General features: G+C 22.4%; 4 protein-coding genes across 4 annotated transcripts; 1 reads left to right on the top strand and 3 right to left on the bottom strand. All coding sequences in view use genetic code 6, as the record gives it.

Moving 5' to 3' along the window:
- Nucleotides 1-2599: 2599 nt before the first annotated feature.
- Nucleotides 2600-3442, bottom strand: TTHERM_00547900 (cyclic nucleotide-binding domain protein; the record flags this gene model as incomplete). Its single annotated transcript, XM_971556.2, has 1 exon — nt 2600-3442. One exon carries the CDS (start codon nt 3440-3442, stop codon nt 2600-2602), a length of 843 nt encoding a protein of 280 aa, XP_976649.2.
- A 1391-nt stretch (nt 3443-4833) lies between these two features.
- TTHERM_00547910 (DENN domain protein) lies at nt 4834-8286 on the top strand (the record flags this gene model as incomplete). Its single annotated transcript, XM_971557.1, has 1 exon — nt 4834-8286. One exon carries the CDS (start codon nt 4834-4836, stop codon nt 8284-8286), a length of 3453 nt encoding a protein of 1150 aa, XP_976650.1.
- A 436-nt stretch (nt 8287-8722) lies between these two features.
- Nucleotides 8723-11032, bottom strand: TTHERM_00547920 (Serine/Threonine kinase domain protein; the record flags this gene model as incomplete). The annotated part of the gene is made up of 4 exons (XM_971558.4): nt 10506-11032; nt 10250-10423; nt 9399-10158; nt 8723-9325 (listed from the first exon to the last, which is right to left on the bottom strand). The coding sequence occupies exons 1-4, from the start codon at nt 10931-10933 to the stop codon at nt 8723-8725; spliced, it is 1965 nt and encodes a 654-aa protein (XP_976651.3). The 5' UTR covers nt 10934-11032.
- Nucleotides 11033-11768: 736 nt separating this feature from the next.
- Nucleotides 11769-13749, bottom strand: TTHERM_00547930 (Serine/Threonine kinase domain protein; the record flags this gene model as incomplete). Its single annotated transcript, XM_971559.2, has 4 exons — nt 11769-12296; nt 12412-13027; nt 13098-13274; nt 13328-13749. The coding sequence occupies 4 exons, from the start codon at nt 13747-13749 to the stop codon at nt 11769-11771; spliced, it is 1743 nt and encodes a 580-aa protein (XP_976652.2).
- Between the last annotated feature and the right edge of the window lie 691 nt (nt 13750-14440).

Here is a 14440-nt window from a genome sequence, read left to right as displayed (position 1 = left end):
GAATACACTTTGAAACTTATTTATAAAATATGAAATTTTAGAGTAAGATTGAAACTTAATCAAAATATATTTTTTTTAGTTGTCCAAAAACAATTTAATTATTTTAGGGGCGTGAATATTCTTAATTTATCTGATTAATAATCTTTGATGTAAAAATGTTAATAAAATATCCTCTTTGAATTCTAGATTCAGCTATTTTAACAATTTACTAAAGACTTAATTTATTGATAAATTAAATTTACTCATTAATGTGTTCTTCTCCTTCGTAAAGCTTATTTATTCTTTAACAAACAACAGGAGATTTTTGTTGCAATATAATATTTAGTTAAGTTTGACAAATAGCTTTGTAAAATTAGCATCTTTTGCATATTTACCCATTTTATATATTTTAATCTTAATCATCAAAGGGTAAAGAGCAGCTTGTAGTATTTTTATCATGGATAATTATTGTATAAACTTTATTTTAGTTATTTTAAATTTACATAGTTATTTTCGATAAATCATTTTCATTTCTTATAATTACTGATTTCACTTTTTAAAAGTCAGTAAAAAAAATAAAAATCCAGATTATAAAGTATAGTGAACAAAAGATTATTAATAATATCATATTTAGCTTTTGGAATTGCTATTCTCTGTTATGTGATTAGGTATTAAGCAATTATGTTATGCTACCGTAGATGAGACAAAGCAAAAACATAATGAAAGTTTTTATCATTTCAAGGACAAAAATTTTTTTATTTGCTGAATAAGAATCAACATATGTTTCCATCAGTTTTGAACTTGCAAGCAAAATTAAAATAAAAATGAAAACAAGTCCTCTTCCATCTTTATCTTTATCTTATTCATCATTGTAATTTTAGTTTTTAGGACTTTTTAAGCAATCAATTGATTTAAACTAATAAATTAAACATATCTTCACTATAGCACAAGTGAAAATAACAATGAGAGAATAATATCCCATATTAATTCCATATGAATCACTAATCATAGTAAACTATCCTAATAAAAGATACAAAGACAGATGCATAGCAACATTTTCCAGTATTATTTTAAAAGAAATGCGATTTGTAAATTGAGTAGAAGTTGGTATTGATAGTAATAAGATATTTGCAAAAAAAGAAAAATAAAGAATAAAAACCACTTCATCAGAAAACTGCTAATTGTTGTATATTTTGTATGGAAAAATAGTTATAAATTATATTACTAATTAACTATAACCAATTATAACCTTTTATGGTACTAACTATGTTAAAGAGGGCTTATCAAAATAGAAGTTAAAGAGGCTTAGGTTTAAAAAATCTAAAATATAAAAAATGGTCATTTCTTAATTGCAAAAAATACTTATTAACACTATTAACTTTTCTATGCCAACATAAAGCCAAATTAATGAGAAATACCAAACTGATCCCTATTAAAAAATTACAAAGCTTAGATAGATTAGTAAGATATTCGCAAAAGAGTTAAATAGCAAATAAATTTTTGTTGCCAACTATCTGTCCATATGTGTATTGATTAATTGATTTTGTATTTTCTTTAAGAGAGTATTGCTATATTAAAACCTAATTTGATTTAATTGATATAAGAAGTAAATCTATTAATTAGTCTATCTAATCTATTTAACAAATAATTTCCAAATATAGAAGAAAGAGAGGAAGGATGAAAACAAATCAAAAATAGATTTTATCCTCCTTAAATTTTTTAATATTCTATTAAATAAAAAGATTGAATAATTAAATCATAAACTATTTGATCAATCCTAACAAAATAAGTACTATTTTTATAATCTAAAGGAAAAATAAATTTCAAATTAAAATAGAAAATTTAAATTGAAAATAGATAGAATGATTGATTGATATATTGCTATTTTCCAGTAGCTATAATTTTCCTATTGTCGAAATAGTAGTTATTCAAGTAAGAATAGTATTAATAAATATATAGATATTTAGATTTAAATTTTATTAATCTAAAAAAACGATCTGTTTAAATTATTTAATTACATTTTTAATATAAAATAAATAAAATAAGTTAGTTTCTAATCTAATTCACAAATAATTATTAATTCAAGTTTAGAGGATAGAAAGATAGATAAAAGAAAGATATTCTTCAAAAAAATTTATTCGAAGCAAAAAATAATCAAATTGAAAATTGAGAACAAATAATACTTTTTTAGCTTATTTTCCTAATTTTATGAAAACATTTTTGTTTAATAAAAATTTGAAGCAATAATTTCATTCAAAAGGATGGATGTATAATGAATAAGGGAATGAATCAACTAACCTTTTTATTTATCTAATTTTAACATTATTATGAAATATTTAGAATTTATTTATCACTTTCTTTTTTTAAATTACTTAAAAAATAACTTTGTAATATTATTATTTTATATATTTTATTGAATTTGATTAAATAGAATGAATAATGAATGGTTAAAATCTTTCTACTCTCAAATATATTTGTACTAAATCAACAAATTAAAAGATAATTCAACAGTATTTATTTATTTATTTATTTTGAAAAAAAGACAAACAATAAAATGAATTTTTTTGAACATTATATTTATATATTTTATTTAATTTAACTAAATTTTTAATTTTAAATATCAGCCTATGTCTTCTCTATGGAAATCTAATTTAAAATAAACTAATTTCCTAAATGATTTTCTTAATTTATTATAAATTTTGTTTTATATTTGTAGGCTTTTGTATTCTTTAGTAAATATCAGTCTTAAGTGGTTTAAATGCTCTAATTGGCTTAAATTTATAACTAAATTATATGCTCCCTAATTTCCAACGTTATTATTACCTAAGTCAATTTTTAGAGTTCTTAGATTTCTACATTAAGCAAGACCATTTCCTAAGCCACAAGCACCTTCGTCATGAATATAAAGATTATTATTATAAAGTTTACCTAATCTAGAAAACCATGAAAGGTTTAATTTTAAACTTTAGAGCTGCTCACATTAACCTAATCCTGATCCTATACTACACAAACCCTTATCTCCAACTAAATTTCTTTCTAAATTTAATTACATTATCTAAATATTTTTACATTCAGCCAATCCTAATCCTAAATAATTAGCTAGCTCATTAATTTAAATGTATTATGGTTCCAAGAAGCTAAGATCTAAAACCAAAGATTTGATATTTAATTTAGAAAAAGTAAAGCATAAATCAAATAATTCTTAACCATTAATTTCATTATATGATAAAATTATTGTTAATTTATTTAGCTTTTTACAATTACTCAAACTAGCATCTAAATCAAATAATCCTCTTTCTTTCTAATTTACAAAAGAAAGAGTTAAATCTTCTAAATTTAAACATTTAGATAAGCATGCACCAAAACCCGATGCAAAGCTTTAACCCCTAAAATCTATATATAAATAATTACTGTCTTCTAAATTAGAATTTTATAAATCAGTTAGTGAATTATATCTTTACATTTTTACTTAAAGTACTTTTTTATTTAATTTTATTAAAATCAATTAGACTTTTAAATGCTAATATTTATTAATTCAAGATTATTATAAACTTTTAGAGATTAAATTAATTACTTTTATCACTTTTGTATTGCCTAATTAATTCATTTAAGTCATTTTTATAATTTAAATAAAAATAAAAAATATTTTTAAAACCACAAACTAAAATACAAATACTAAATTATTAATTGAATGAAAGTATGTAATTAAATATAGTATATTAAATTACAATTTTGCAATAAATCAAATTTATAATAGCATTTAAATTTAAATTAATAGGAGAAGTTTTTTAGACAATTAAAATAGATAAAATAACTAACAATTCTGACAAGAAAAAATTATAAATTCTTTAATCTTATAAACAAAATAATAACATAAAGAAATAGCTTTTAGTAAATTTATAATTACTTATAATAATTATAGATACAACCACAAATATTTGTATTTTATTTTTAATAATAATAAAAAAATAATTTTTAATTTTTACAAAATAAAATTTTACTTGTAATTTGTATTTGTTTGATGAAAGTGAAATTATTTAAAAATTATATGAGAAAATAATAAAAATAAAGAGAGATAGATAAATAAATTAATCAATCAATCAATCAATCATCTAGATTTAAATTTATGTATAGGGAAAACTTAGTTACTATTTATTAATTATATAAATGCACATACAAAATGATAAGAAAATAAATTTTAAGTTAAATATATATAAGAGAATAAATAAATTATTATAATTACACAAATAAAAAATAGAGTTAAATGACTATTTCTATTTAAATTAATCAGAGAGAGATTTATCATTAGATAATAAGAGAAAAATTTTATAGAACGGAAATCTTAGAAAATCTCTTAGTTTTTTTTATGATAATTTAGAGTTTACAAAGTGTAAACTTTTTTTATAATTATGAATGCATGAAAATATAATTCAATTTTTGAAGAATTTAAAATGGAAATAGATATTAATCTTCTTTTGGTGACCAATCTTTTTTCTAAAAACTTATATTTCTTTGATTATATGTATAGATAGATGTATTTATGATTAATTGATTATATTTGCGTATGTAGGTATCTATATATCTATCAATGTATGTATTAAGTATGCATATAGAGATGGTAAAGGTATTACTAGTTAAGTAAAAATATTAGATGATTAAATGAATAATCTAATTGGTAGTTATTTACTCTTTGATTGATTTGATAATAAATATTTAATTGATATTTAATACTCTAAATTAATCATCAAAAAACTAAATAATAAATATTAAATTAGGATATTATACTTTCTCTATTTGCATTTAAATAGTAAGTATATCAATCGATCATTAATAGAACAAGTTTGAATCAAATAAATGCAGTAAAGTTTAGGCTTAGAATTATAACTTTAATAGGTTAAAACAGAAAATAACCTAAATTCGTAAGCGACTTTTGGTGAATAGGATAGAGGATAGCTTACGTTAACTACTATGGACAGTTCTACTAATATAACTAATTCCATATCGCTTTAGAGAGAATACTCTTCTGTAAAAAGGTAAAATAATCAGATCAAATAACAAAATGAATAACTCTTAAATGAGGTAAATGAGCTGAAGATTAAGCTTTAACTCTATGAGCAAAAGTTTAAAGAATAAGAAGAGAAAATAAAATAGCTGAATCAGAAAAACAACAACAATGATTAGCAGTAAGATATCATATACTATGAAGAACATGATAAATCAAAGTTAATAAAAAAGATTTTTTAGACACAAAAACCTCTAACTAAATAATAAAGAGCACGTATCAGATAAATGAATTAAAATGCTAATTAGAAGGTTTAAGATGAAAAATCATAAAAATTTAATGTACCTTAGAGATTTGCTACTGCTGAGAATAAGTTTTCATAGAAAGGTGATTAAAATGCAGTATCTCCTTTCTGTAGAGCGCAATATAAGGAACCATTCGACTAAGTATTTGAAAACTAAAATAATAATCAAATTACTGATCAGAACTAACAAACCAGGCAACGAGAAGCTTCTGATATCAGCCTTGCTAAAAGAGAATTATTTAGGAGAAATACTTAGGAAGAAAAACATGAGAATAAAATGACTACTGATGCACATCACTACCACCAAAGCGGGTTCATCAAATTGTAAAAAGTGAGAGAGGAATCAAACTAATTGAAGGTAGAAAAGGCTGAGCAAGTAGTAGCAATAGGATATGACCCACAATCAAACTTCAAGACAAAGACATAAATGGCTATGCTTAACGATAAGAGTCAACGCAGAATATAAAATAATTCCTCATTTGATGCAAATTTTATCAAAAAAGAACAGAAAATTATCCATTATAAAAATAATTTTGAATAGCAAAAGATATTTAGCTAAAATTTATATGGAAAAAATATTTAAACTCCTCATGAACATTCTGATTTCTTTTACCATTAAAAAGATTTTAATTAGGGAAACCAAGGGTAAAATCAAGCTCATGTAATATATTCTGACCAACCAAGTCAAAATACAATCAACTCTTAAAACAATAACTAAAATTCAAAAGAAAATTTCAACCCAAATCATACTAGTAGTATAATTACACCTTAGAATGCATCAGCTGATAATAATTAAAGCTCAGGTAGTAATAGTAATGGTAATATAATTAATAATAATACTAACAACAATATCAATAGCAATAACAATAACAATAACTTTAACTTTAACAGTAATAACAATAACAACAATAATCATTGGATTGTGTAAAACACAAATCTGCAAAATGCAAATTCTTAAGGTAATATAAGTCCTTAAAATTTTCCAAAACTAGTCCTTTAGCAAAGTCAAGCACCTCCATAGCAAAGTACCCCTTTTTAGCTTTTACCTTTAAGCAAATAGACAAGTTTAAATTTAGTGACTAGCCCTGCTAATATGATGAATTTTAACAACAATCCAAGCAATAACAATATACAAAATAATATTTTTCTTAATCAATCAATTGAACAGAACCCATTCAGTTCAAATGATATAGATATTTCTATGAGTAATTCTCAAGATTCTAACTTAAAGACCATGATTGTGACTACGGAATAGGATCCAGAATAAATAAAATATGAGGCTGACTACAATAAATTTTAAAAACTTTTTTTTGACTTAAAGTAGTTTGGTGTGCAAGGAGATTTTTTATTTGAGGAGTTTATGATAATTGGACCAGATTTGAATGAGTTAAAAGACTAGATTGAAGAAAATTTAAATCCTTTTAGTGGAATAAGAGGATCTACATCTGAATATAAAAAGGGTACTGTTAAGTAGTAAATTCTCTTTTCATAGCCTTGTTATGTTTCTCCTTTGATTTGTCCAAAGAGACAGGCTGTATCTTAATTTGCATTTCCATAAGGCCTATAGTATTATAGGTATAGAAGTTAAGCTGACTTATAAAATATGCCACACAGATTCAAGGACATTTTATTAATGAATCTTTGCTAGTAGAAGGAAACAGGTATTAGTGAGAATATGTTTATATTAAGTATTAGAGGTGAAGATGAGCTAAGGACTAAACACATTTCACTAGAAGCTATTAATTCTAACTCAATTATGTATGCTATCTGCTATTAGTAAGATGATTTACTTGTTGTAAATGACGATGAGACTGGAGAAAAAACAGTCTTTTTATTCCCTACAGTCTACTGCATTCTTACTTACTATCCTTTCATTGATTTCTTCCTCAGAGTGATTCAAGAAGTAGTAAATCGAATCAAGACTATTAGATTAGTGAAAAGTTCCTTCTCAGGCATAATTGATAACAGCCTTTAAAACGTTGACATTGACCAGGTTATAAAGAATCTTCAAAAAGATAAGGATTTAAGCTATTGTCTGAGAGCTCTTTAGATAAGAGAAGTACAGCCAGATAAATTTGTATATTTTTACCTCTATAATCCTCAAATTTAATGTTAGCATTAAGATGAAAAGAACTAATAAGACGAAAAAAAACGATTATCTACCTTCAACAACTAATCATTATAGAACAAACAATTTACGGCTGCTTCTTATAATGTTCCTCCATTAGAAGAGATGAGCTATGTAGAAGGAGTAGAAGCAGCATACCTTACATTTTCAAATTTACCATATTATGACTTTTAATTGATATTTACTTTGATTTTGCTAGAAAAAAAAGTTGTTTTCCTATCAAAAAATATCACACTACTTACTCTAACTTCAATTACATTCTAGAATATCATCAAACCTATGAAGTATCCCCATCCAGTTATTTTTTCTATCTGCGAAGATTTGATGTACTTCCTCGAATCACCTGTGCCTATCATAGTGGGAGTTAATATGAGTTCAGAAAAGTTTGAATACCAATATGGTTACAATGAAGATTGTTACTATATTGACTTGGATAAAAATATGATAATCACTAAAAACCAACAAAGTGTTTGTAAGATGGAGAGTTAAAAATTCAAATTTGGCAACCAAAAAAAAAAAATAAAGCAAATATTCAGTGAAATAAATAACAATATCACATCTAAATAATTAGGAAACAAATTCAAAAAATTTTTACAGAGATCTCATAATGACAAAAGGCTTGTTTATAAACCAGATGAAAATTAGATTCAAAACTTAAAAAATCTTCTAGTTCTTATAAGAAAATCTATCTCAGAAACAATTATTGAAAAATTGCCTACCACACCCATTTTCTAGCAAGACAACTCTTAATAACTAGATATGGTATAAATTTAGAATTCAATCTTAAAAAATTGCTAAGGTAATAAAGTTTTCCTAGAAAATTTTGTCGAAACATAAATTTTTTTTTTCTACATAGAATAAAAGTATTTTTGAATTAATAGATAGATAGATAAAATCATTTATAAACTAACAAACAACAAACAAAAAAACAAATAAATAAATTCATTCATTCATATATACAAAATATCTAAAAAATTGGGTAATAATTTATATAAAGTAACTTTAATAAATAAATAAATAAATAAAATAATATTGTAATAAATGTTCATAATAAATAAATATATATATATATATATATTGTATTAAAATAGATCTTATCTTTTAAAATTTTTTTTAGTTCTTTATTTTAATTATTTCTCAATTTAATATAAATTAATTTGTTTTTTATTCAACAATTAATTATAAATCTATGTAAAATACACCTACAAAATTTAATAATAAAAAAATTATCTCTGTTATTTATCTGTAATTTATTAAATAATCAAGTTATTAATTAATTGTGAATGAAATAATATTTAAATTTAGAACTTCAAGAAAATATTTTTAAGCAAGCTTCATCAAGCTTTGACTCCATTTCATTGAATGGCGTATTGTAAACTTCTTTTTTGTATCTTTCAAAGTCGAAATTAAAGTTATTTTTTTAAAATGTATCTATCTTTGCTATATCAGAAATAAGAATAATATGATGAAAGAGATTTCTTTACTTTTCAGTTTCTTCAGAAGTTTTTAGTTCTCTAAGTGAAAGAGAATAATTGATTAAACACTCCTTGTACTAAAGTTCAAATTTATCATTACATTCTTCTGATGTCAAGTGCGATAAGAGTTATGCATTATTCATTCTTAATTTATTAATATTGTCTTTGCATTCTTATAAGATTTAAGGATATTCTAGCCTAACTTTCTCTAAATCATTGTTCGACATTTAAATTAGATCTTAATATTATTTTGATTATACAAATTCTTTAAAATAAACCATTCCAAAAATATTATTTTTATTTAACAAAGTCTAACCATACTCCTTAATCAATTTTATTAGCTTTTTGCAAGTCAAAAACGCAGGAATTTAATAATTAATTTTAAAATCTTTTAGATTTCTGATTGAGTTAAGCATCTAAATCAGTATGCAATTTGTCTTTAAAATAAATAAATAAATAAATAAATAAATAAATAGGTTGAAAAATGCTAATTTATTAAAGTTATTTTACATTTCTTTTGTGGAAATATTTCTGCAATCCTAATTCAAAGTCTTGATTTTTTTGCTAAATGAGCTGCTACAACTTATTTTATTCTTCTTGCATTTGCTATTATAAAATTTTTTATTTTAATTCTTCTTATTCTTTTTATTATTAGATCATTTTCTATTTTTCTAATTCTTATTCATTTTGCTATAAGATCATTTTCTATTTTTCTAATTCTTATTCATTTTGCTATAAGATCATTTTTTTTTCTTTCTCTTGTTATTCTGCTTACTATTGAAGTTTCTTCTTGTTTTATTCTTCTACAAAGTTAATATTTTGCTAGTTAAAAGGCTTATTAGGCTGGTTTGGTAAATTATCTTAAATTTCAAATTTTATTTAGATGAATTAATAAGCAAGAGCATCATTTTGGTTTTTGAAAACTTGCTGATATAGGGCTTAACCATTTTATTAATAAAACTCTTCATTAATTCCTCTATTAAAAACGTTATCAGTTTATACCATACCATATCTCATAACTTCTTGAGGGAATCTGGATTACTCTTGCAATGCTGGATGTTAGTATATTCCTAGCCATGTTATTCTTTATTTTCTATCATATGCTGTCATTTATTTTATTAAATCTTGAGTATTTCTACTTATTGTTACTCCATTTAAGTTAAAATTAATGTTTTATTCTTTTATTTACAAAAAGAGTGTCTCAGGATTCAAACCTTGAGGTTTAAATGGATACTGCCCAAATAGCATATAATAAAATACAATGCCTAAACTATTTTAAATAAAATATATTTATTTTTATTTAATTGAACAAAATAAAAGTTATGACTATAAATAAATTAATTAAAAGCTAATTAATTTACCTAAACATATCAGCTTCGTAACTATACTCTTGTTAGTAAAATACTTCTGGTGCCATAGTAATAGTTGTTCCTAAAGCAGTTTTAGTTATATCTTAATCATTCAATTATTTTGCAAATCCAAAATCTCCAAGCTTTATCAATCCTTAGGAGATAAGTATGTTACTGGGCTTGATACTATATATAAAAATAAATGAGATTAAGTTGTTTACTAAAATTGTATAAATTTATTTAAGTGTATTTATATTTATTTATTTACTCTCTGTGCATACATTTATGGAAATGTAATTCCTTAAAAGCTTGAAGTAATTATTTTAAGTATGAGATCGCTTAAGCTTCAGGAAGGTACTTATATTTTTTTACATACTATTCTAAATCACCTCCATCGCAGTATTCTTGTATGATTATATGAGTTTTAAAATTCTGATCAAAAAAGTCTTCTATAACTTATACTGTATGCTAGCTTTTAATAATCTTTTAGATAGTTAATTCCTAATTGAGTAATTCATTGAGTTTCTTATTTATTAAAGATTAACTAAAAATCTATTTAACAGCAAATTACTGCTATTAATTCGAATCTATAGCTAGATAGACTGTGCCATACTGTCCTTTACCTAAAGTTTTAATTATCCTGTATGTGTTATTCTTGCTCTAGAGTAGAGTACCTGGAATAAATATCATATTCATTTTTCTTTAATTAGTATTAAGAATAGGAATTTTATCAATATCTTTTCTAATTTACAAATATTCTAACAGATATTAATATTTTTTTAATTTTATGTATTATAATCAGAAAGGTATTAAAAAATATAGATATAAAAGCAAAATCTAATGATAAGATTATTTTATAGCAAAAGCTAAATTCAAAAAATAAAATAAAATAAATACTTGATTAACAAATAAATAGTTATTTTTTTTTTGAGATAATCTAATTTGTTAAATTATCTTTAAAAGTTAAACCTATTTTTATTCAAGCAGAATGATATAAAATAATATAAATGAAATTTTATTAGATTAATTGCTTATTAATTTATTTCATTAAGCTTTTAGTATATTATTTTTATTCTAGCTAATAACAAAAAAGTCTTTTTTCAATTGGTAATTAATTATAAAGATAAATTAGAGAAGAAAATTAAAGTAGATGAACAAAATTTCAAATAATTTACTAAAACAGAAAAATATTTATCATAATTAAAAATACTTTTAAATTGATAAAACTTTAATAATTTAGAAGCTAGTTGCAATCTATTAAATAAGAATAAAAAATTTATTTTTAAATCATTGTAGCAAACACAAGAATCAAACATTTATTTATTTATATATTTAAGTGAATATGAGATATTATTATATATAAAATTTATTAAATACTTAATAAATAGAAAGGCTTTAATATAAAGGAAAGGAAGAGTTTAAGATTTTATTTTTTATTTTAATTAGCTTAATTACAATGAGCGTCATTTATTTGAAAGATTGATACATTTTTTCCCATTTTTTGTTTTCTGGATGATGGTTAGAGACAGTATCATTGTTGGAATAGAGAAACCAATGAAGAGTTTTCTTCTTATTTTAAAGAATATATAGTTTCAATATAATTAGAGAAATTAAAATTATTTAAGTTTATTTTATTTAAAAGGAAGAAGGTTAGTATACTCAGATTAAGTTAAAATAAATAGTACTCATCTTTATTTTTATCATCTTTTTATTATTAAGAGAGTTCATAGTATGCGTTCTAAAATAATTGACAGTATTAAATAGTTTTTTCTATTTGAGTATTGCTTAATTTGGAAGGTTCATTGAAAAGAGAACTCTCAGATACAGAACTTTATTTCTTTTACATCATTTCCTCAAAGCTTTAATATTCACTTAACAAATGCAAATCATAATTTAAACATTTTTAAATTTCTTATGATTAGAGTTGTACTTAAATATGTTTTTCTATTTAATAAAAGTATTGATAGAGAAATAAAGCAAACTATTTAATTTCTTCCTCATATTTAGATTTAAAATTATTAAGCAAATCATTTAATATTTGATCTATTATTTAATTTATCTATTTATTTATTTAAAAATAATTGAAATCATAAAATATATTTTTGGTATATTTATTTTATAGAAATAAAGGAACCTAAAGAAAAATTGTAATAAATATCAAATTTAATATTTACTTAAATTATCTGTTTGAATTAAAGCAAGTACATTTTACCTTCTTAAATTTACTACTTGAGCATAACATTTGTTTAATCATCTGCAGTGTATATAAAGCTTTAGTCGTAAAATTCTAATTACTATTCGTGTTTTAACATTTTATTTTAATATTCTAACAGTTTTTCTAAGTTGATTTGATAATAATTTAATTTTTAAGTGTTGAATAGATTCTGATTTTTATTTATTTCTTCTTAGTTTTCCTCGTTTTATTAATTTTCTATCTTTTCTTCTTAATATAATTGCTCTTAAATTTTTTATAGACCTTAATTTATATTATCAACTATTTATAAGGCCTAAATTGAAAGTTTTGACATATTCATTTTGATGATATTTTGTTCCTCCTCTTTTCTAAGTTTTTTAAAGTATGGTATTTATCTTATTTCATCAATTGATGGCCTAAGTTATGGATTATAGCTCAGCATTCTTTTGATGATTTGTTTGATGTCCTCATCAACGTGCAATCCTGATTCTGGAAAATTTATTTTCTGTTTTTTTATCTGCTCAACAATCAGCTCATAATGAACTGAATTAAAAGGATATTTTTGATAAATCATGAAATATAAAATAAATCCTAACCTATTTTTAATTGTATTATGAAATTTTATGAAAATAGATAGATTGATAGATTACAAAATTAATTAATTACCCATATATATCTGCTGAATAAGTATAATTCTTTCTTTCCAATACTTCTGGAGCCATAGTTTATGGAGTTCCTAAAGTTGTAGCAGCAATATCATCCTATTGTTAGATGTTTTTGGAGAAACCAAAATCAGATACTTTTGGATGTCCATTCTTGTAAAGAATGTTATCAGGCTTTACGCTAAATTTTATAATTCAGATTAATTAAGTAGTGTTTTGTTAAAGTAATTTTACTCTCTGTGAATTATATGATTAGAATGTAATACATCAAATGCATCTAGTATTTCTAAAAACTCCCTAGATATTTATTCAAAACTTAACTCTTTCTTTTTTATAAGAGATTGAATATGCTATCTTAAATCTCCTCCTTCGCAATATTCTAAAACTAAAAAAAAAGTGCCATCCATTTTTTAACTAGACACTAACTCCATTATATTAGGGTGTTTTATTTATTCCATAATCTCAATTTCACTCTAAGTGTACTAAAGAAGTTAAGGAATCTTTTATAGCTTATCCTTTTTTATTATCTTTAAAGCGAACTTATTTTAAGCAGAGTCCTCAAGAAGAAAAACATCTCCAAATTAACCTTGCCCTAACCTTTTGATTAAGTTGTATTACTTCCCATTTATTTAATACTACTAATAATTATTGCTCATTAATTATCAATTATCAATCTATCTATTTATATATCTATCTATCTTTTTTTTTTCTATTTGAGACTTGAAATTAAGTATTCACAAACAATTATTTATTAATTTATTTACTTATTGATCTTATCAATTGATTTTTTACCAGCAACAATAAAATCTAATATTCTAAATAATTTATTTATTAATTCTTCATACAAAATTACAAACACTTTTTAGAATATTTAAAATTTTATAATTTCTTATTTATTCTTAGATAATCAATCAATCACAAATATTTAATATATCTATAATCTATCTACAAGCAAGTGTTGAAAACCTGAGATAGAGATGTGGCATTTCTAAAAATTTTATATGATGATAAAATTATGTTAGATAACATTTAATTTTTATTAAAAAATTTTTTATGCACCATAAATCAATCCAATCAATATTCAAATTATTTAACAATTTTTAGTGATTTTTAAATCTAAAATTGAAACATACTTTATAGACAGAAATTTTTTTGTTTTAAATATTGATAAATATTCTATAAAAAAAATATAAAATAATTTTAATTTATTATATTTGATTATATTATAAAATAAAAAAGCATTTACAAAATAGTTAACAACCTCTGCATTGCTTAAAGATACAGACAGACAGATTGACACATATACATTTAAGTTAGTTTAGTTAATTTTATATTTTATTTATATAT

The sequence above is a fragment of the Tetrahymena thermophila genome (assembly GCF_000189635.1).
Source record: "Tetrahymena thermophila SB210 genomic scaffold scf_8254823, whole genome shotgun sequence".
NCBI classification, from domain to species: domain Eukaryota; phylum Ciliophora; class Oligohymenophorea; order Hymenostomatida; family Tetrahymenidae; genus Tetrahymena; species Tetrahymena thermophila.
Note: the sequence above shows the minus strand (reverse complement) of the source record. Positions and strands in the feature narration are given on the sequence as shown.